The sequence below is a fragment of the Misgurnus anguillicaudatus genome, chromosome 15 (genome assembly GCF_027580225.2).
Source record: "Misgurnus anguillicaudatus chromosome 15, ASM2758022v2, whole genome shotgun sequence".
NCBI lineage: Eukaryota > Metazoa > Chordata > Actinopteri > Cypriniformes > Cobitidae > Misgurnus > Misgurnus anguillicaudatus.
In genome coordinates, this window is record NC_073351.2 from 32979874 (window position 1) to 33001840 (window position 21967).

General features: G+C 41.7%; 1 protein-coding gene across 1 annotated transcript in view; it reads right to left on the minus strand.

Moving 5' to 3' along the window:
- The window catches only part of rab27a (RAB27A, member RAS oncogene family), a 29701-nt gene that overhangs the window by 6399 nt on the left and 1335 nt on the right, over window positions 1–21967 (minus strand). The window contains exons 2-4 of the mRNA XM_055174588.2: window positions 9595–9767; window positions 349–434; window positions 173–276 (exon numbers count right to left, since the gene is read on the minus strand). Coding sequence (XP_055030563.1) covers window positions 173–276; window positions 349–434; window positions 9595–9747 — 343 coding nt within the window. The 5' untranslated portion in view covers window positions 9748–9767. The remainder of the gene's footprint in view (window positions 1–172; window positions 277–348; window positions 435–9594; window positions 9768–21967) is intronic.

Here is a 21967-nt window from a genome sequence, read left to right on the forward strand (position 1 = left end):
AGCACTGATTTACCGGAAAGGTTCTGTTCACACATGACATGTTAACTGCAATTTACCAGTAAATTACCAGTAAAGACTGTATGTGTGAAAGGGACTAATGATTACATTAATACTTCTTCACTTATTTAAAACCAAGATCAAATGTGTGTTTAAGTCTCAGTAAAGAACTGACTCATCCAGTTTCGGACGTTAAGAAAGCTCTGCTCATTCGTGAGGTCAAACAGCAACAGAAATCCCATGGCATCCCTGAAGAACGCTGTGGTCAAACTCCGAAACCTGCAGAGAGATGAGGATACGTAACGAATAACAATGAAATACCGAACATCGTGAAAAATCTGATAGGATTACCTCTCCTGTCCGGCCGTGTCCCACAGCTGGATGTGAATCCTCTGACCTTTGCCGGCGGTGCCATCAGGACCGTTCGATTTGTACACCTAAAGAGAAAACACAGAAGCACTTGTAAGACGTTTCTGTAGGGTAACATCGCTCACACCATCACTAAGACAGCAAAACTTGATACCATCACTTTTATTGGTCAAAAGAATCATCTAGACAGGATTTTTATCATCATTTTGACGCTTTGTAAGATTTATCTTTTGACCACTTAGGTGTTTCCATACAGTCACGCATTACAGCGACATTTCTCTTTATTTAGGAGCTTTAAATGATCAGCGTTTGTTTGATAAGTGCTGAGGTGTTTGTTCTTAAGGAGGGTTCCTTCACATTACACTTCTGAAACTGTGTGAAACTAGGAGTGCCTATCCATTATACAACCTAACACTAACACACACACAATTGGTAAGTACATTATGGATTTTATATACGGCAGTAGTTTGAATTACACCGCCTGCACCCGAGGCTGGTACGCTTCATTCAGGAAAACTCGGTCTGTATCTATTCCAGCATGTTTCTCCAGCATCTAATATTCATGACAGCTCAGACTGATGTGTGTATTTATCCCTGAGCTTTACACATGAACGGCCACATATATCCTCAGGGCAAGTTTCCATGCGGATACAGACGGGATCGGGTGATTTCACAGCCCAGGAGTCCCGCCTGGACAACAACAAACAGAGTACAGATATAGCAGGAAACATATGAACCAATAAGAGTGTCGGAAACTGGCCTCATTTGAATAGCTATGAAAATATACCATCATACTTACTTATGTACATAAACACAATATGACATTAATATATAGTGTATGTGTAAATGTTTAAAATGACTTTTTTGTGATGAGATATTAAAACGTCAAGAGATTTCTCGTCGAAGTGAAAAGGTGTCTCGAAGTTAAACCTTTTACAGTGCTTGCTTTATTTTATTCAGTCTTTTACTGCGTGTGCTGTTTTGTTTGGGTTTCCAGTAATCCTTAATTTGGGAACTCCTATAAAGTCTGAGGCGAGTTGTGTTTAACTGTTAATCATTAACATTTGGAGCGTCCCATCTGTTTAAACCCTGTTATTAATACCTGTCTGGTATTAAAGGTGTTTTCAGACCTGTAGATCGATTGTTTTGAATCCGGGGGTTAAATCGCCATTCACAACAACGTTGCAATTTCATCTTGCTTCGGTTCGCATTCACAAGGCAATACTTTAATATAATTCACGTGCAAGTAAACTCTCCTTTGATTGGTCAAAATGCATCGTTATTTTTTTTCCGGGATTCCGCTGAAATTTGTCAGGATTGACAGAAAGCAGCTTTGCGGGATTATTGTGTGGCTTTTAGGTAACTGCGGGTATGTTACTTATATTTACATTTATTTGGTTTTGAACAGTGCTGACATGCTCACCAGAAAATCCAAAAAAGCTATCAGGTATGTTCATGGTTAATAAAGCAATGAGATGGCCTGGTTAATGATCCGTACGATGCTTTCATACTCATAGCCAACTGCTCCTGAGTTTGTTTGCAATTGGGCAGTTGTTTTAGTGTGGATCCGAGCACGATTACAGTGTTCACATATGTCTAAACGAACCAAACCAAGAGAGAAAACACACCTGATTCCGAAACGTCTCGTCTCGTGGAGTAAATGTCTCGTGACACCCTATTGTCTATATATAGTATAGCCAAACATTATTTTATTTCATTAGAAAAAATAAAATATAAAAAATATATATTTTTGAAATGGATGATGTAGACTAAATATTGAAGATAAAGCAGCCAATAAGATCACAGAACCGATGTTAACTTTAATATTTTTTTGAAATGCATCTTACGGTGAGACCTCAAAAAGCTGTTTAAGCTGATAAAACGAGAGTTACGTATGTAACTACGGTTCTATGAATCCCGGATGACCGCCAGAGGCGGTGCTTAAGCACTGAATGATCCATCTCGCGCATGCGCAGGTCGAGTGTTTATACCAACAAAGTCACCCGTGACCCCTGATGCCTACGGAGAGTCTATAACTTCCGGTGACATCAGAGGATCTGTTCCTACAGAATCTTCTCGCGAGTACACGGGAATTCTGAGTGACAGAACGCTCTGGCGGTCATCCGGGATTCATAGAACCGTAGTTACATACGTAACTCTCGTTCTATTTCATCCCTACTGACCGCCAGAGGCGGTGCTTAAGCACTGGATGACACATACCAGAAAAGTCACGAGGAATTTAGCACGTACCTTATTGAGAGGACAGCGCAGAGTCTGGCAACAGGACCACCTCCAGTGGATGGGGGGTGGCGACATTCACCCGGTAGAACCTGGAGAAGGTACTCGGGGATGCCCATGATGCCGCCTCACAGATGCGCTCCAGGGGCACGCCGCGCAGGGCCGCCCATGAAGTTGAGACTGCCCTGGTAGAGTGGCACCTCACCCCGGATGGCAGGGGGTGACCACCTCGTTTATATGCCTGGGTGATTACATCCACCACCCAATGAGACAACCGCTGTTTGGAGAGAGCACAGCCCCTCCTAGGACCACCATAGCAGAGGAAGAGCTGGTCTGACTGCCTTATACTTGCAGTCGCGACAACGTAGGCTCTGAGAGCCCGTACGGGACACAGCAGCTGTAATCTGTCCTCCCCTTCTGGGGGAGTAAATTGTGCCAGGTGGATAGGCTGGTTAAGGTTGGCTGATGACAAAACCTTCGGAAGAAAAGCTGAATTCGGCCACAGGGTAACCCCCGAGCCATCGGAGTTCCACCTCAAACATGAGTCACTCACAGAGAGCGCATGAAGTTCCCCAACACGTTTCGCTGACGTGATAGCAAGGAGAAAGGCAGTCTTAATAGAGACCCACTTCAGCTCTGCCTGAGCCAGGGGTTCAAAGGGAGGTGAACATAGGGAATCGAGCACCAGGTGTAGATCCCAGGCTGGAGCGCGTTGTGCTCGTGGGGGGCGTAACCGCCATGCACCCTTCAGAAAAAGGGACACCACTCTGTGACACCCCACCGTGTCGTTGTCCACCCGAGCATGTCGAGAGGAAATGGCTGCCACATATACCCTCAAGGTAGCCGGGGACCGGCCGCCATCCAAGAGTGACTGGAGAAACTCTAAAATCTTTGGAACTGAACAGTGCACAGGGTCCACATTCCTGTCTGAGCACCATGTAGTAAACAGCCGCCACCTGTTCTCATACTGCGCCCGGGTAGAAGGCGCCCTTGCATTCAATATGGTATTGCAGACGCCATCTGAACACTCAGTCAGCAGCGGGTCGGGCCCTGCAGCGACCAGACCCACAGCTGCAGGCGGTGAGGATCGGGATGCCAGATTTGGCCCCGTAACTAAGACAGGAGATCCCTCCTGTCTGGGAGGCGCCACGGTGAACCGTTGCAGAGACTGTACAACAGTGGAAACCATGTTCTTCCCGGCCAGAAGGGGGCTACCAACAGTAGCCTGTGACCGTGTTGGAGGACTCTCTGCAGTGTTGGAAGAATCAGAGGGATTGGTGGAAAAGCATAGAGGAGAACCTCTGGCCAATCGTGTGCGAGAGCATCCTGGCCCAGAGGGCTGCTCTTCTCCGTCCAGGAGAACCAAAGGGGGCAATGGGTCGATTCCTCTGAGGCAAAGAGATCCACCCCTGCCCTGCCGAAGATGTCCCAGATGCTGAGGACCACATCCGGATGAAGCCGCCACTCCCCCGGCGGAGGCTTGCAACGGGAGAGTAAGTCTGCCGCCTGATTCTGCTCCCCAGGCAAATACATCGCCCTCAGGCTGGCCAGGTGTGGCCCTGCCCACAGCAGGAGATCCTGGGATGCCTGCAGCAGTGGTGCAGACTTGGTGCCTCCTTGGTGGTTTATGTGAGACACAGTCGAGACATTGTCTGATCGCACAAGCACATGCCGGCCTCCCAGGAAGGGAAGGAAAACCTGCAATGCCTTGTGCACAGCCTGCAGTTCCAGGACATTGATGTGCTGTGAGCGCTCCTGCACAGACCACAGCCCCTGAGCTGTTCGATTCTGCCACACAGCACCCCATCCCGAGAGGGAAGCATCTGTTGTGAGGATTTCCCGACGAGATGCGATGGAACCCAAGGGCATGCCCTGCAGGAGAAATTACCTTACTCTCCATGGGGCCAGAGCAAGAAGGCAACGACGTGACACCTTGAGTTTCCTGTGCCGGTGCCACTTGACATCTAGGTGAAAGCCGTGCAACCACCTCTGGAGGGGACGCAGCGACAGCAGTCCTAGAGGAATCACGGTAGCGGCAGCTGTGAGTTTCCCTAGGAGGCGCAAAAACTCCACATAGCATAACTGCCTGCCCCCCCGAAACAGGAGGAGGCGGCGGAGGATGTCGTCCACCCGCTGTGGTGATGGGCGAGCCTTCATGGTGATTGCATCGAGAGTCATCCCGAGAAAAAGCGTGCCCTGCGATGGAACCAGGCAACTCTTTGTAAAATTCACCCGGAGGCCCAGGCGGGCCACATGAGAGAGAAGACACGACGTGTCCAGTGCCACCTGAAACTGGGATGGCGCACAGATGAGCCAGTCGTCCAGATATGGGAGAATCTTCATGCCCCGCGACTGCAAGTGCGAGAGGGCTGCCGTCACACACCTGGTGAACACCCGAGGGGAAAGGGAGAGACCGAATGGGAGCACTCGGAACTGGAAATGACGCCCTTGAAAGGCAAACCGCAGAAACTGCCGATGGTGTGGAGCTATAGGGATGTGGAAGTAGGCATCCTTCAGGTCTACTGACGTAAACCACTCTCCTTTGGCAATTGTACGTAGAACCTCTGCAGTGGTCAGCATGTGGAACCTCAGAACCTTCAGGAACCTGTTGAGACCCCTTAGGTCGAGGATAGGACGGAGTCCGCCATCTTTCTTTGCTACCAGAAAGTAAGTTGAGTAGAACCCCCCGGGGTGCAATAGGGGATCTACTGGCTCGATGGCGCCCTTGTCCAGGAGGGCGGACAACTCCTGGGTGAGGGCTTGGGCTTTTGCCGGGTCGCTTATGATGGTCATCTTGACCCGGCCATGGGCTGGGGGCCGGCGTCGGAACTGAAGTTTGTACCCGTGGGTTAAGGTTGAGAGCACCCATGGGTCCCTGATGGAAGCAGCCCAATAGCTGAGCTGCTGCTGGGAAAAACAGCCGACGGCCGACCCCCGGGCTTCAGCGCCGGGGTCCCCGGCCTCTAAAGGTTCCAGAGGCACGACGGGTTGGAAAGGACTGCGGTTGTCCTGAGGGCAGCCGGTCAGGCACCCGAAAGGTCGGTGCCTGCTGCTGAGCAGGCTGTGGACGTGGGCGCAGAGACCTTAGGTAGCCCCTAGGGTGAGCCTGTGGACGAGAGCTGCGCTGTGGGGCAGCTGGAGGACCTCTAGGCCTGCTAGGAGGCGGAACGCTTCTTTGAAGCCCGGACAGCTGCTGTCGAGTCCGTCCGGCTTGGACCGTGCGCTCAAGCGCTTCCAGAGCTGCGGAACCAAACAGCTCCCCTGGTTCCACCGGAACACTGCGGAGGGTTCTCCTACAGGCCTCAGTGAGAGGAGATTGTGCCAACCATACCTGGCGGCGAGCCTGCACAAGAGTAGACATCAACCGCCCCAATTCCCTAGACATCAATGCGAATGCCTGTAGTGAAGCATCGCTAAAATTGTGGACAGAGGCATCCAACTCAGTCTCCTGCAGGGAAGTTGACAAAGCGAGCATCAGGTGGGACATGGAGTTACCGATGCGTCCCATGCGGGCCGCTGCATCATAGGCCTTACAGAGCAGGTCATCTGTAACCCGGCACTGGGGACGAGGGCACCTAGCATCCGGCCTCAAAGCCTCATCAGGTGAGATGATAAGAGCCGCTATTGTCGGCTCAACTGCTGGCATGCGGTCCAATCCGAACTTCTGGGCGTCCTGCATGGCTGCCAGGGTCCGGCCATCGGACGTTGCATGAGAGAGGGCCCTAGAATCCCTCCAACATGCCTGCAACTCCCTCAAATACTCCTCTGATGGGGGCGCAGTAAAGCTGACGGAGGCTGGGACACGCCTGAAAAAAGCACTGGCCGGAGCCGGCTGAGTTTGCGGGACGTCCAACTGGAGACGAGCAAGAGCCATACGAATGATGGCTCCCATAGAGCAGTCCTCAACACCACCAGTAGAGCTATGGGTTGAAGAACGGGAGCAGGCCCCAGAAGGTTGGGAGGCTTCCATCTGTGGAAGTACCTCTGGCTCATATTCATTAAACTGGCCAGCTGACGCTGCCATGGAAAGCACATCGTCCTCCGACTCCAAGGAAGCTGCCGAGGGGACAAAATCATCTGGCGGCTCTGCTCCAGTACCGGACTGGAAAGCCAGGAAGAGGGACTTCATAGTATTGAGCTCCGCTGTTAGTTGGTCCACTTTAGAGGCAAGCCGGGGTCCCTTAGCCTTTTTTGCAGGAGTGGGGCCTGCAGCCTCAGCAGCCCGACGTTTAGACTGCCCAGACTGATCTGGAACCAGTCGCTGGGCTGGGGTCAAATGTCCAATCGACAAAGTAGAGCCCAACAGTTGCTCCACCTCAGCCAGTCTAGCTGCCCTCACTGCCCGAGGCATGATACCGCAGTTCATGCAGGGGTCGTCAGAAAGACCCTCCTTTAAATGTTCGAAGCCAAGACATGAGGGACATAAATCATGGCCATCCTCAAGCTGCAGAGGAGCCATACAGGCCGAGCAGGAGTGGTTGCCAACCATGCTGGCAACTGAGAAAAAAAGGTAGCCTCGGCGGAAACGCTGCCACCAATTAGTCACAGGGGCACACCTATGCTGGGAGCGGGAACGAAAACACTACCTTCACCAGCTAAGGGTAAACTATCCCAACGAAAAAATAGACACAGAATGCAGTACAGATGCCGGGAGAGGGAGCGAAAGCACAACCTTCACCAACAAATGTAGCAAAAAAGAAAAAAGATTAGCTTCAGCGGGAACACTGCCACCAATCTAGTCACTGAGGTACAAATATGCTGGTAACGGGAGCGAAAGCACTGCCTTCACCAGCTTAGGGTAACGAAAAAATAAGACACTAAACGCAGTACCGGTGCCGGGAGCGAAAGCACAACCGTCACCGCAAACGTTGTGAAGCCAGTTAAGGGTAAGCGCTATTAACAAAAACCGGCACAACCGAGTTGGCACGAATACACAAAGCGCCGTTAAGCGCCGAAACGATTAACAAAAAACTGGCACAAGCGAGTTGTTGCAAAATACACAAAGCGCAGTTAAGCGCCGAACGATTAACAAAAAAAACTGGCACAACCGAGTTGGCACGAATACACAAGCGCAGTTAAGCGCCGAACGTTTAACAAAAACCGACACAACCGAGTTGGTACTAAATACAAAAAGCGCAGTTAAAGCGCAAAATGACGTTTAACAAAATAAACCGGCACAACCGAGTTGGCACAAAGTAACTACACGAGCGCAGTTGAACAATCAACCAAAAAACTCGTCCGTGTTACAACAATAAATCGCAGATGAATCAATAATATAAAGGTAACTGTTAACGTTAGATTACAAATGTCGGGAGAGGGAGCGAAAACACAGCCATCACCAACAAATGCACCAAACGAGCAGTTATATAAAAAGTTTGTAACTCACCTGTCGGTAGATTTCGTTGCGGCCTTTGGAGGGCGAGCAACTCGCTGCTCCGACAATAAAATGTCACAAGGCCACCAGCAACGAATGAAACACAATATCCTGTAGTCTTTTGCTAGCGCGGAAAAAACAACCTGCGAAGCGAGAAGATGAAAAGGAACAGATCCTCTGATGTCACCGGAAGTTATAGACTCTCCGTAGGCATCAGGGGTCACGGGTGACTTTGTTGGTATAAACACTCGACCTGCGCATGCGCGAGATGGATCATTCAGTGCTTAAGCACCGCCTCTGGCGGTCAGTAGGGATGAAATAGAATTACAACTACGATTTTGCAAATTCAAAAAAATTATTTTAGATGCTTTTAGTCAAAACATAATTCCCAGTTACATTTGATTCGTTTATAAATAATATATAATGAAGAAAAAATATAAAGAACGAGTTTCCAAATTTTACAGTACTAGGATACTTTAGATATCAGTCCCTCCAGAAAAACGCGATTTTGCGATCGCATGATTCAATGCGTAATCAGCCAAAGTCCGCATATTTATGCGGGGGGCACATTTTTTAAATACGCCGCACTTTTGCCGCATAAATAGCTGATTTCTACTCGCAAAATATGCGGGGCTTGCATGATTCATAATCCCTGCATCTTCGTAGCAAAAAAATCACATATCTTAGCAGAAAGTTGAAAAATTTTGCATTTGCTTCACACATGCACAGCCATGTCCCCTGTTGTCATGCGAATGTTAGGAAGTGATGTAATGACGTGACGTGAGCATCAATAAAAAGCTGCAAGTTCACACAGTTTTTGCAAGTTCACACAATTTTGGCAAGTTCACGCAATTTCATTGCATAAAAATCCCACATATTCCATCGCATTTTTTAAGAAACCGTACCGCAATATCAAGGATTTTTGCCTGCAACAATCACAAAAAACTCAAAGTTTTTCTGGAAGGACTGAGATATACTTAAAGATATCAAAGAAACCTCACAAAGACACATAAAGAAACACATAGATTAAAATAAAGTAAATATGTAACTAATTCTCTGACAGTTAAAAGTTTTAAAGCCCCCCAACCTAAAAAAATGCACTTTTAAATGTGCTTCTAGCAGAAAATAAGTCGCCAGGGTGTGTGCAGAAACATCCTGTTATTATACAAATCCATCTTTTCTTTGTGTAATCTCCTTTAAACTGCAACAATCACACAAAACAGGCTGTTCAGGATCCCCTAGCAATGTGATGTCACAATGATTACGCCCCACCCATGACCACTCACAGACTCTGCCTTATGAGCGTATAGTTCAATCTTCTGCAAGAGACACATGTTTGGAACCAGTACAAAACACATGTGTAAGCGCTCTACCTTCTACTTTGCATAAGGGGAGGGGAACAAAATCTTTCTTTGCATTTAAAGAGACACACACAAAAACAGTGCATTTTTTTCATTTCAGCCACAAATGGCAATGTTCAACATCGTATAATGAAAGATCTATGGTGTATTTTGAGCTAAAACTTTACAGACACATTCTGGGGATACTAGACACTATTTTTATATTGCTGAAAACATCTAGGTTAGGGGCCCTTTAAACTTATAAAAACTACTCACCACTCGTTTTTCTCTGAAGTCTATACCCACTGTAGTGATGAATTTGGAGTTGAATTTGCCGTCTGTGTACTGATAGAGAAAGCTGGTCTTTCCCACACCAGAGTCCCCCAATGCCAGGAACTTAATGAGGTAATCATAGTCCCCATCAGACATATTGAGACCTGAGAGAGGACCTGACACACAAAACAAACACGACACATTACACAAACTCTGCAAACAAACGCAGTGTCCAATAATTACAAGTTTTATGATCTGGGTTCAGATATAAGCTCATCTGTGTGACTTGCTGAAAAACATTTTGTAAACGTGAAGCCCATCATATTATTCTGTATTATGTGGGTGATTCTCACGAAACCATTGAAACACCACGGCACTAATGATTTTAGCTTTAAAATGTGTAATATAGTAACATTAAAAAGCATCAGAATTGACACAATACTGTGTTCTAGCTTGCACAATGTGTGATTTCAACATAAGAATTTATAATTGGAAATTGTATCTCATTTTCTGCTGAAATTCTCATTACCGCATTGTGTCCGGCTGTGTTTGAACATGCGTTATGTTGTAATTTAATCAAATTAACACAAAAATATTAAGAAAAAAAAATAAATGGATGTTTTGCTAGACTACTTTAGATGACAGAAAAAATATTTACTGAATATTCATGTATAATAATAATGAAGAAAAATTAGGAAAATGTTGTGTCCATGCCTGATGTTCTCATCCTCCGCAACACTTTTTGAGAACAGTTTAAGCACACATACAGAATTTTAATAAAGTTTGATTTTGAGTGACCAAGCACATGGACCAGTTACTTCAAGATGGCTACCAGGTAAGATCATTTTTTTACAGTTCATTTGAAATATTGTCTTGTCAGAATGCTTACACGACATTTTGATTATCATTACCGCAACAGATGCTTATTAAATGTTAACTTAATTAATAGAAGCATAATACTTTGATTTTAAATGCATGTGCAGAATCTCCAAATTATGTTCTTTCAGGTTTGTCATGTCATTTTGAAAATATGTCAGTGTTGATGTTATCTGACTGTTGCGGTAATGAGATTTTTTAGGACTAATTTTTTAAATTACCGTATGTTACAAAAAGTTTTAAATGATAAGTAAAAGTTTTTAAATTAATGTTCCCATTTACTCCAGACTTTGTTTTTCAATGTCTGGTGGGAAAAAAGTAAATTTAAGCAATTTTTACATTTTCATGCTTGACATTTTTAAAACCAAGTTTTCGTGAGAATCACCCATGTGTGCATTGTTGCAATACAATTTTCTTCGTCAGATTAAAAGGAAGTAAGATGGGTGATTTTATCAATGTAAGAGTGCTGATGTAGTAACAGGAAACAAAAAGAGAATTTGAGACATTTGCTAAAACGCCGACACATTTTTGTTTAAAAAACTGTAAATAAGAGTTGCTTACATGGTAAACGGGAATATCCATTAACACAACACGAGTACAAACGTATCTTTCACACATGAATGCATCCAAATGTGGCAGACATCTTAAAGTTTCTCAAAGTATGCACTTAAGTTTTAGCCTAAGGACACAAATAGTAAGACATCACCCCTCTGTAATGTTTCCTAAAACAGTGGTGCCCCCCTTGTGTATGGTGCATTCCTTCACGGCCCCCCAAAGAAAATTTGTGACAAAAACTGTTCTAAAACTCAACATTTTAATAAAAAAAACATTAATTATACAAAAAAGTAGTGCTTTTGGTTAGTAGCCTTATTTTTTTAGGTTCAATTACACAGAATTCATGATAAATTAATGTATTTCATAAAATGTTATAAAACTGGGCCCCCCCTGGCACCATCTCGCGGCCCCCAGTTTGAAAACCACTGTCCTAAAACAGAGAATTTAAACCAACCACTAACCTTTCACATACACTAGTGAACACACAATGATTTGTTGGGTTGTCTGTTGACTTTATCTGGTTTATGTTAAGGAAACTGTTGTGTGTTTGGTCTGTTTCTTATATACAGTAAAGCACCTGAATTGTCAGGAAAAGGGTACAAAAGCTGTTACTGTAGTACCCCTTATCCAAATATTATTTAAGTACATAATGTACCTTTGTGGGACCAATATGCACCCATTGATGTATATCTTTTTTTAAGTACTGCCCAAAAAGAGTGTGACTACTGTACACTTTCATTATGAATACAGAAAATGTATGGAAATAAACTTCATCTCAAAATCTTACGGGTTTGGAATGAGGGTGAGTCCTTTAAATTTTTGTGTTAAACCTTTTACAACATTTGGATTTCATAATATGATCCATGTCTTGCCTTAACACGTCCATAAGCAGATTGTGTTGGAGAAACGCATCTAGAGTATTCGTTGTGAGTTTGATCATATGATCGAGGCAGGAACATAAAAAACAAACGGCACATTCTTTCCCCCAGCGGCACTAAACACCGAATCATAAGCTGCTTAATGTCTGAAGCCGGAGAACCGACGGGGAACCACACACGTTACTGAAGAACCCATCAGAGAGGCATTGGTGTGTCTTTGAAAGGATTTAAGTCAGGGTTTGGGAGGGGCAGCGGGACCTACAAGTTCAGGAAACATAAAACCTGATGCTATTATTCACACCCAGCAGCCTGAAGTCAGTTACGGCCCTGGATGTGATTATTCACAAACAACAATGACAAAAAAAGACTCCAACACGCACGTAATTATAGTCACTACGTACAGACTTGGTGTTAAGGACTATGGACAATAATTATATAGTTTTAAATAGGAGTTCACACCACAACTATAAAGATAAAAGGTGTCACAGTGTTAAAAAAGATAAACCATTGACAGCCAATCAAATCTATTTGAATTTAAAGTGCCTGGGTATTTGAAATGGCAGATGACACTTGAAGAAGTTCTTGGCTGAGGTCCATTTCATAAAATGACCTCAGGTATCCAACACGTTTACAGTTGTAATGAAATTGCATACGTAATGTATTTCTACTGCAATGACTACACCAATAGATAAGATGATAGATTATATACACTAGATTCAGGTGAAGATACATGAAACACAGCATGCCGACGACATCTGTTGGTTATAGCCACTGTGTAAATGCCAGTGTTTCCCATACATTGATTTATTTGTGGTGGCCCACCACAGAATCAACACTGGCCCCCACAAATAGAATTTTCATGATTCCCATTTACATTTTTATTTTACTATTTAAAACCGCTTAATTCGGCTTAAAATATAATTTGATATATAATACAGATCAAATGCAGATACAGATCAAAGAGTAGAAGTGAAACATATTTCAAGTGCCAACACTAGATCAAACGCAAACACGACATGATGACGTCACATATATGCTAATTAGCGGGTGACGTCATCACCACCACAGTCTCTCAAAATCCTGTGGGAAACACTGCACTGTGTAAATGCATATTTACACGTTCAATGACATGTAAACAATTGCGAAAGTTTTTATCAAATGAAATCTATATTAGCTAATGCCATTAAAAGTAAATGATTTGTGCGAGTACTGCGGCATGTGAGAGAATCAAGTTATCATTTTCGTCCGGTGGTATGGATGTTAATTAGGGGTATAAATCGGACAGTTAATTGCGATTCGGTGTGTTGCCGATTATCTCGCCAGCAGTGCAATATTCGCCGATGCAATGGATGTTTCTTCTACGATTCAAATAATTTATCTATACTTTAATATTACATGCTTAGTTATGCAGTTACATTTTTAAAAACTCACGAATGCAAACAAAATGTCTAACATGAACGTCTTTTCGTCCAATAGCAGTCACTTCTGCCTCTTTTACTATGTTTTCGCTGCTACAACCGCTTTGTTTTGCATCATTGCATTCACTTGCTGTTGCTGAGACTAGCACACAAAAATAAATGAAAATGCGCACTTTGCCGGAAATGCGTAGATGGACATTACGTCAAGGATGAGTGTCAAAATAAAGGTGTAAACTTTAGAGAGAGTCGCGTTCATGTGTCTAATACTGTAATCAATTAACATACATTTGGCGAATAAAGCAATGAAACACAACATAACGTTTTTATATGGAGCGACTGTTGCGCTGTTTGAGATTCACCCTCCTTCTCTGCGCGCGTTTAAGTGCCCTTAATAGTGCACATACGAGAAAGACGCGTAAAAAAAACCAAACAAGCAAACATAAAATCTCTCTGTTATTGACAGGGCACATATAAACAAAATGATCTCCACAGTATTCTTTTTCTAATAAAAACATTTGTTTATGTTTTAAGTGTATGTATAGATTACAGTCAGATTAACCTACTTAAGTCTGTGTCATTAATGTTAATCAAACAACCCATGACAAAGATACAAATAGCTCTAAAAATAATAATATATTTAAGTTATTGTATTATGATTAATTTAATTTGATTTCTGTACCTAATGCTAATTTCAGACCTTATTAATGTACAACTTTGTTTTCTTTTATAAATGTTTGCAATTTCTTTATTGTTTATTAGATTTTTCCCACCTGCTTTTTGCTGATCCGAAAAATAATCTGATCTGTGCCTCAAAAACTGTAATGTGATCCGAACTGTGAGTTTTTTTCCGTCACACACCCCTAGTTAGTACACAGTGATAGCCATAAATGCAATTGTAATAATAATTGGTATAATAATTTATTTCGGTGTTTCGGTTTCGGTTTTTCGGCCTTGGTTTGCTTTTTTCCGGTTTTCGGTTTAGGCCAAGAATTTTCATTTCGGTGCATCCCTAATTTGTGGCCTTTGAGAATCGATTTTGAATCAACCATGTAAGAAAAAAAAATCGTTTTTTGTTATGGTTATCGTTAAAGTGAGAATGATCCTTTACACCTGCTGTTTTACAAAAATCATGGTGTTAAAAATCAGTTGCTGAAATGTGTTTTTAACAAGACACTGAAAAAGAAATGACCCCTTTAACATTAATGACATGTAAACAATTGCATACGTTTTTATTAGTTAATGCTTTTAAAAGAAAATGATTTCTGAGAGTACTGCGGCATGTAAGAGAATTAAGTTAGTGTTTTGGTCAGGTGGTGTGGACGTTAATTAGGATATAAATCGCACAGTTCATTGCGATACGGTGCGTTGCCGATTAACACACCAGCGGTGCGATATTTGCCAATGCATCAGATGTTTATTCGATGCAATTACGATTCGAAAATAATTTATCGATACTTTAATATTACGTGCTTAATCTTACATTCGATGTTTGCGGAAATAAATATGGGGAAATTTGTGGCCTTTGATAATCGATTTTGAATCAACCATGTAAAAAAAAACGATTAATCGGGAAAAATTTTTTATGGTTATCGTTAAAGTGCGAATGATCCTTTACACCTGCTGTTTTACAAAAAACATAGTGTTAAAAATCAGTTGCTGAAATGTATTTTTAACAAAGCACTGACAAAGAAATGACCCCTTAACATTAACCCAACAAACAAAATGAATCCATTTAATTCTTCAAGTTGTTACAAAAACCTGTAAATATATACTTGACATTTGAATCAAGTAGGAAGCAGGAGCACCATTGACTTCCATAACAGGACAAAAAATACTTTATACCATAACTGTTTGGTTACAAACATTCCTTCAAAATATCTTTCTTTGTTTTCAGCACAATACAGGTTTGACTTTGTAACAACTTTAGGGTGGGTAAATGATGACAAGGTTTTAATTTTGGGTGTTCCTGTAGCTCAGATGGTAGAGCATTGTGTTAGCAGCGGCAATGTCATGGGTCCAAACCCCAGGAAACACACGTAAGTACTGATAAAATGTAAAGCTTGAATGCACTGTAAGTCGCTTTAGATAAAAATGTCTGTCAAATGCATAAATGTAAATGACTATCCCTTTAACAGTCTTACCACACTGACTGCAGTTTACCAGTGTCTATTTAGCTCAAAAATCAGCATCAGATCAAATCAGCAAGATAAATCATGTCGGAGGAAACGTTTAGTAAAACTGCATCTTTAACGTGCGTGCTATCAGTCATTTGATTTTGCTCAGACAAAACCTCAACTCTGTTGCATTTACATAACATTTCTGCTAGGACACCTGAACGTGAGGACATGAGTGACAGTAGCTTTACATCACCGGACATCACTTACACATCATCAGAAAAGTTACGTTTGTTGTTTGCACAACACAGAATAGTGCAATAGCTTAACTTCTGCATGATGCAAAGCAGGTTTTAAGAGAAAGTTGATCTTTTTAGTTACACAGCACTTAAATTGGGCTCTTACGAGGTTAATTCTGCTGAAAATAAGACTTTTGGGTGATTCTCACGAAATTAGACTTATGAGGTGTCATGAAACTAAATGCAAAGTAAGAGAATCAAAATAAGAAGGATATAGTTACAAACATCTCTTCATGTACTATTTTGCACATGATTTCAAATGACATCATACAAACCAATTTTGTTGTTTTTTCCATATTTAAGGGGAACATTTTCATTACCGCAACGTGTCCATGACTGGATTTGGGTTCTTTGACATGGAAATATTTATTATAAAAAATCTAAAAAATAAAAAGCTTCAGTGCATGTTATACTATAAACATTACAGTAAAGAAACATGTGGTATTTGGTGATCATTGGTAAATGTAGAGACAATAATAAAGAATATAAATGTGTCCAAGACCAATTTTCTCATCCTCCACAACAATTTTCAATCAATGTTTAAGCCCTCAAAAAAACATTTAAAAACAAATTGTTGGAAGGGACATAATTGACTGTGACACTCAAGATGGCTACCAGGTAAGCAGTTCTTATTTTTTCTCATTAGATAAAAGTTTAAATTTTGATTGTCTTAGTACCTAGACAACTTTTTAGTTCTCATTACAGAAACACGAGTTTGTAAATGCATATATTTAATGTAATATCATGTTGCGGTAATGATAATTTTTTTTATAATGATTAGGGATGCACGATATATCGGCCGACATATCGTTATCGGCCGATAACTGCTTATTTTTAATATTATCGGTTATCGGTCTGATAGCAAAATTAGGCCGATAAATGATGGATTATTTTGGTTTGTTGAACCACTTCACTTGCTCATTGCTGGCCATGTGGTGTTTTGATTGGTGCTTTCTGTGACATAGCACGAAGATAACACATGTTGCGGGCTTAAGAAGAGTATGCTAGTCTAGCGCAAAGACAAGATGTCTGCAGTCTGAGAGTTTTTCATTATGAAAATAATATGAATATTTATCGCCTATAGATATCGGTTATCGGCTACCAAATTTAAAGATTTATCGGTTATCGGTATCGGCCAAAAATCCATATCGGTGCATCCTTAATAATGATAATCTAAAAAATTTAAATAATTCTATAGGAAATATTTTTTAAATCCTCTAAAAATAATGGTTATAGTTAGTTCAGACCTTAATCTTATACGTGCAAAACAAAAATTGGCTTCAAGGGCTTTTTAAAAAAATCTGATGCTGGACACTTTCTAAGTCTGGATTTTGTGAGAATCACCCTTTTGCAGAATCGCTAAGGAACCCAAATCTTCAATGCAACATTCCTGTTTGTTTTGTTTTCTTTCTTGTTTCACATAATGATGTTTACTAGAGCTACAGGAACATTTAGATGGCTATAAAAGAGATTTTCCTCTCGGAAAACAAAGCATTTTTTAAGTATAATGTTCTTTATCTATGTGCTACATATACGTGAACACACAAACCCTTTAATATCCGTTCAGAGTTCAGCGTTCGACTACATCATCTGACATGTCTGTGATGATCATTTGACATTCTGAATAGACAACAATCTCCTGAACTACATGAACCACTGAGCATCTAAGAGCCCGTCCACACAGAGACGCGTTTATCTGTATACGTAAAAGTTTTGTACCATATCATGTGGCAAAATTACAGCGCAACATACTGGTCTGGCATTATCGGTTTTAGTGGTTTTGTGTGTACGCAGATATTTCTTGAGACGATGCCGTGTTTACTGACTTTTTTTGAATGAGAAATAAAGGTTGGATAGGGAAAGCTCTGGCTTCATGTGGATGTGACCTTAAGCAACATCTACATTTCCCTTTAGTGAAATAACAAACCAGTGATCAACACACCACAATGGGCTTTAGCATACCAAAATACCCAAGTGGTGCTTCCTGTCTAACCAAAACAGTTGTGTGAACCCATGATGAGGGTCTGGATTCTGTATAAAGCAAAGGGAAAAGGGAGAAAAAAAGAAAAGGCTTTATCAAACATTCCCAGCAGAGCACCACCCTGGGCGGCACGCCAATGTTAACCGAGAGGGCTGGAGATATGCAGGTCCATGAAGCTACAAGCACTTTCACACCAAAGTCAACTTTTTGCCTTTAATGATGTCGTCCACCTCTCTCTTATCGGCCTCTATGTGTGAAAGACAAACTAAACTCATGAACTCTGATCTGCTACATCAAATGTGCTGTATATTTTTTTAGGCTTTGACACATTCTGGTGAAACACAATCTAAGGCTATGTTAACACGACAATGAAAAAATTTCCTGAAAAAGTTAAAAACATCCGCGTTTACATGGATCTATGAAAACATGGACTTAAAGGAACACTCCACTTTTTTTGAAAATATTCTCATTTTTCATCTCCCCTAGACTAAATATTTGATTTGTACCATTTTGGAATCCATTCAGTAGATCTCCGGGTTTGGTGGTACCACTTTTAGCATAGCTTAGCATAATCCATTGAATCGTATTAGACCATTAGCATCGCGCCTAAAAAATAACCAAAGAGTTTAGATATTTTTCTTATTTAAAACTCGACTCTTCTGTAGTTACAAGATGACCTCTTTTATCAAACTCTGAATACAATAATATGTATAGTATATATTAATGATAGACAGTGCAGGTCTATAGATTATAAATGTGACCGGTGTTATAATGGTTTATGTTTTCTTCGCTTACTATTAGATAAAGCAGAAGCAATAAAAGTGCACCTCTTTCTATTCATCTCTTGCAGATTAAAAGAGTTTAATCCACTCTGTCCCGGTGATGGGTGACTTTACATTACAGCTTTGCGTTTTTTATATCTTGAGTCAGCTTAAGCTTTGCTCGTTCAGTGGGCTTGACATTAGCATTGCTTTTTTGCTACCATCTCCTTGCTCTTGGAGCAATCTTTTTTTTTGGTATATAAGGGTGGTTCATTAAAAATAATATTATAAAAAAGTGGGAGAAAGAAAGTGCAACACGCGGCCATGACTTTTAAAACAAGCAGCAGTTGTTATCGCCATAAAGACAAAAAGCGACCAGCAGCAGCAGAGCAACGCAATCTCATTCATTTCAATAGAAGCTTGGCGACACGAGCGGAAGTGACCGTTGGCGTCGGTATGGGCGTGTCGAGCAATATGAGAAAGTTACAGCGACGTTATCGCTGTGTGTCGCCCGTCTCTTTCAATGAGGCGTTTCTACTGGTCATAAACAAATGAGTACCGTCCACTCCATTAACTGACGAGAGAAGGATGATGTGAACTCCACTGCTTCGCTCCCATTGGTAGTCGCTCCAGAAATTCGCTTATCATTTGCATCAAGTTAAACTTTTCTTAACTTTCTTGCATCCCTGGACACACCCATACAGTTGCCAAAGGTCACTTTCGCTCATGTCGCCGGAAGTCGCAGAGCTTCTATTGAAATGCTTTGCTACTGCTGGTCGCTGTCTGAATGGGGTGTTAAGAGAAGATTAACTTTATGCAAATGATGAGCGAATTTCGGGAGCGACTACCAATGAGAACAAAGCAGTGGAGTTCACGTCATCCTTCTCTCATCAGTTACTGGCATGGATGGTACTCATTTGTTTATGACAAGCAGATTTAGAAACGCCTCATTGAAAGAGACAAGCGACACACAGCGATAACGTCGCTGGCTGTCTGAACGAGGGGTTAGAAACTGAAGGCACGCTTGAAACTGCACGAGCTTTAGCGCGTTAGTGCTGACTTTATAAATGATCACGGCCATTCTCCGATTGACTTGGTTTTACACAGAATGTTAACCAGATCCGGGAACCTTAGTAATTAAACTGGGACCGACCCGGACTCGACTGACCATTTAAAATATAGACCCGCAAACGCAGACCGAACTCATCGGGAGAAACACGACGTGCTTGCATGCATAATGTCATTATCACGGAAGAACAAAAAAAAAACTACATTTGATGCCAGATATACTTGGGCGGTTGTAAATATACCAAGGTGGCCCGCCCAAGTAAAATCATGGCCCGCCCAAGTAAAATCAATGTGTGGGAAACACTAAGCTCTTAGCAATGATTGACAGGTCTGAATGTTTAGGCTCCTCCAGAATCTACATTTAGGACTTTATTTATCACATTAATAAGTACATGATTTTAAACTATTGATTTGTACACTTAATATCAAGAAAATGAGAGAGATGTTAGCCTGTGCAAAACTTGTTTACCCCACCAACATCAGTGAGCTTTATTAAAAAGAGTTGGAATGAAATTGAACTAAGACCACGTGAAATCTGTATTAACACCCTAATCATATCTGTAGCACAAACTGTGTGGGACGGGGTTACGTGCCAAACATTTACTTAATGACCAAACACTTTGTTCCAGTTACTAACACAGAGTATGACCAATAATAGCACAAGATTTCATCCCGACTGCTGGAGTGGTTAGAAATTAAATCACACACTTAAACACATTTATCACATACATAAGATTGGTCATTGGACAAAACAGTTATGTAGATGAATGTAAGTGTAAACACATACACACGGTTCATATACTGTACAGTATATTTTTGGGTGTCAGATTAAAGTTTGATGTTTTGACTAAAACATTAAGTTCATCTAATAACCATCAGCTGGTTCTCATGTGCTCTTGGCATCTCATCATGTGACCATCGATTCCCAACACAGCCAAGAGCCCTGCTTAACACAAACACACACAGTCTCGGCTTATATTCGCTTGGCCTGCTTTCCTTAGCATAGGAAAAAGGATAAACCAGTTTAAAGTTTATTTGAGCTCTCAGGAAAGTTCTCATCATGAGCACAGGCTGCTTTCTAAAATGGTTTAAGTGCAAGCTCACTAAAAACTAAATCCTCTAATGCTTTCTTTTCTGCGTGAAACACAAACAGAGATGTTTTATGAAATGCAAATGACTTTGATGTTATGAAAGCCAATGGGGATTGAAGCTGTCACAAAAATGTATGTGAGGAACAATTCCTGTCATCATTTATACTTTTTTGAAGTCTTTTCCTTTTTGGATGAACTATTCCTTAAGGCATCTAAACTGTTGTCCTAGGGCTGGACAATTATTCAACATCAGAAAAATTTTAATGGTTTATAAACACATTTCCGATATTTTCGATATACATTCCAGCATCCCGTGGCCATTTACATGTCACGTCTAAAAACACGTGTTAAGCGCGGGTCAAGGCGTTTCTTCCTTTCAAAGCGCGCTCCCAGGGCGTCTTTCGCAGCTAAGGAACCACGGGCCGTGCTCTCTGGGACGGCGAGGAAAGCGGAATGCCTAATCGGATTGAACCTTGTGTCAAATCATATTGTTGTCACCTTGCAATCAATAATCTGGTTGGGACTTTGGAGTGTTTGTCAAGAGAAGAGCTGTCACTCAAAAGTACGAGAAGGAGGGTTAGTTTGCATCAAGTCACAGCCTCCAATGGTGACACCATTTAGGGAGGGTGAACGGGAGATGTACAGCAACACAAACTGAACTACTGAAGAAAAATAGGTTTAAGCTACCATGTGCCCACTGCTCAGTTTAGAAAAGGGGAAAGATGAGAAATGCAAAAGATAAAAGAATGCATGCAACTGTGACACTCATCTCATTATGAGTATAATGATATGTATAATGTAGTAGGTTAGTATCTAATACATCATTATGTAGCTTACTATGCAAGTACAAATGAAGCTGTAATATTATTTTTTCTAACCAACCATCTTATGTAACATTAAATAGCTTACTACCATTCATAAGTGTTAGGGTCACTTTCATTTTTCCACATATTACTATAATAGCAAATTGATAGCAGCTCAATCTCTCAAATTTATATAATTAAGCTGTCCCTTAGTGTAGTCAAGTCAAGATCACCTAAACCGAGACCAAGTCATGACCAAGACCAAGACAAGACCAAGACTTTAAAGGGTCGAGACCGAGACCATTGCAAGTCACTGCATTAACCATTTAATCTAAACTGTCTTTCCATGGCTTGCCATCCACTTAACACAATGCATGTGTTTTTAGTTATAAAACTAGAAAAATTGTCATTGGGAGAAACTTAAATAATGCTTAATAAATGCCAACATCACATGCCAAACCTGAATAAACTGCATAACATGAATGATAAAAAATAAATTTGTGATGTGCACGGCAAAAAATTATTTAAGAAA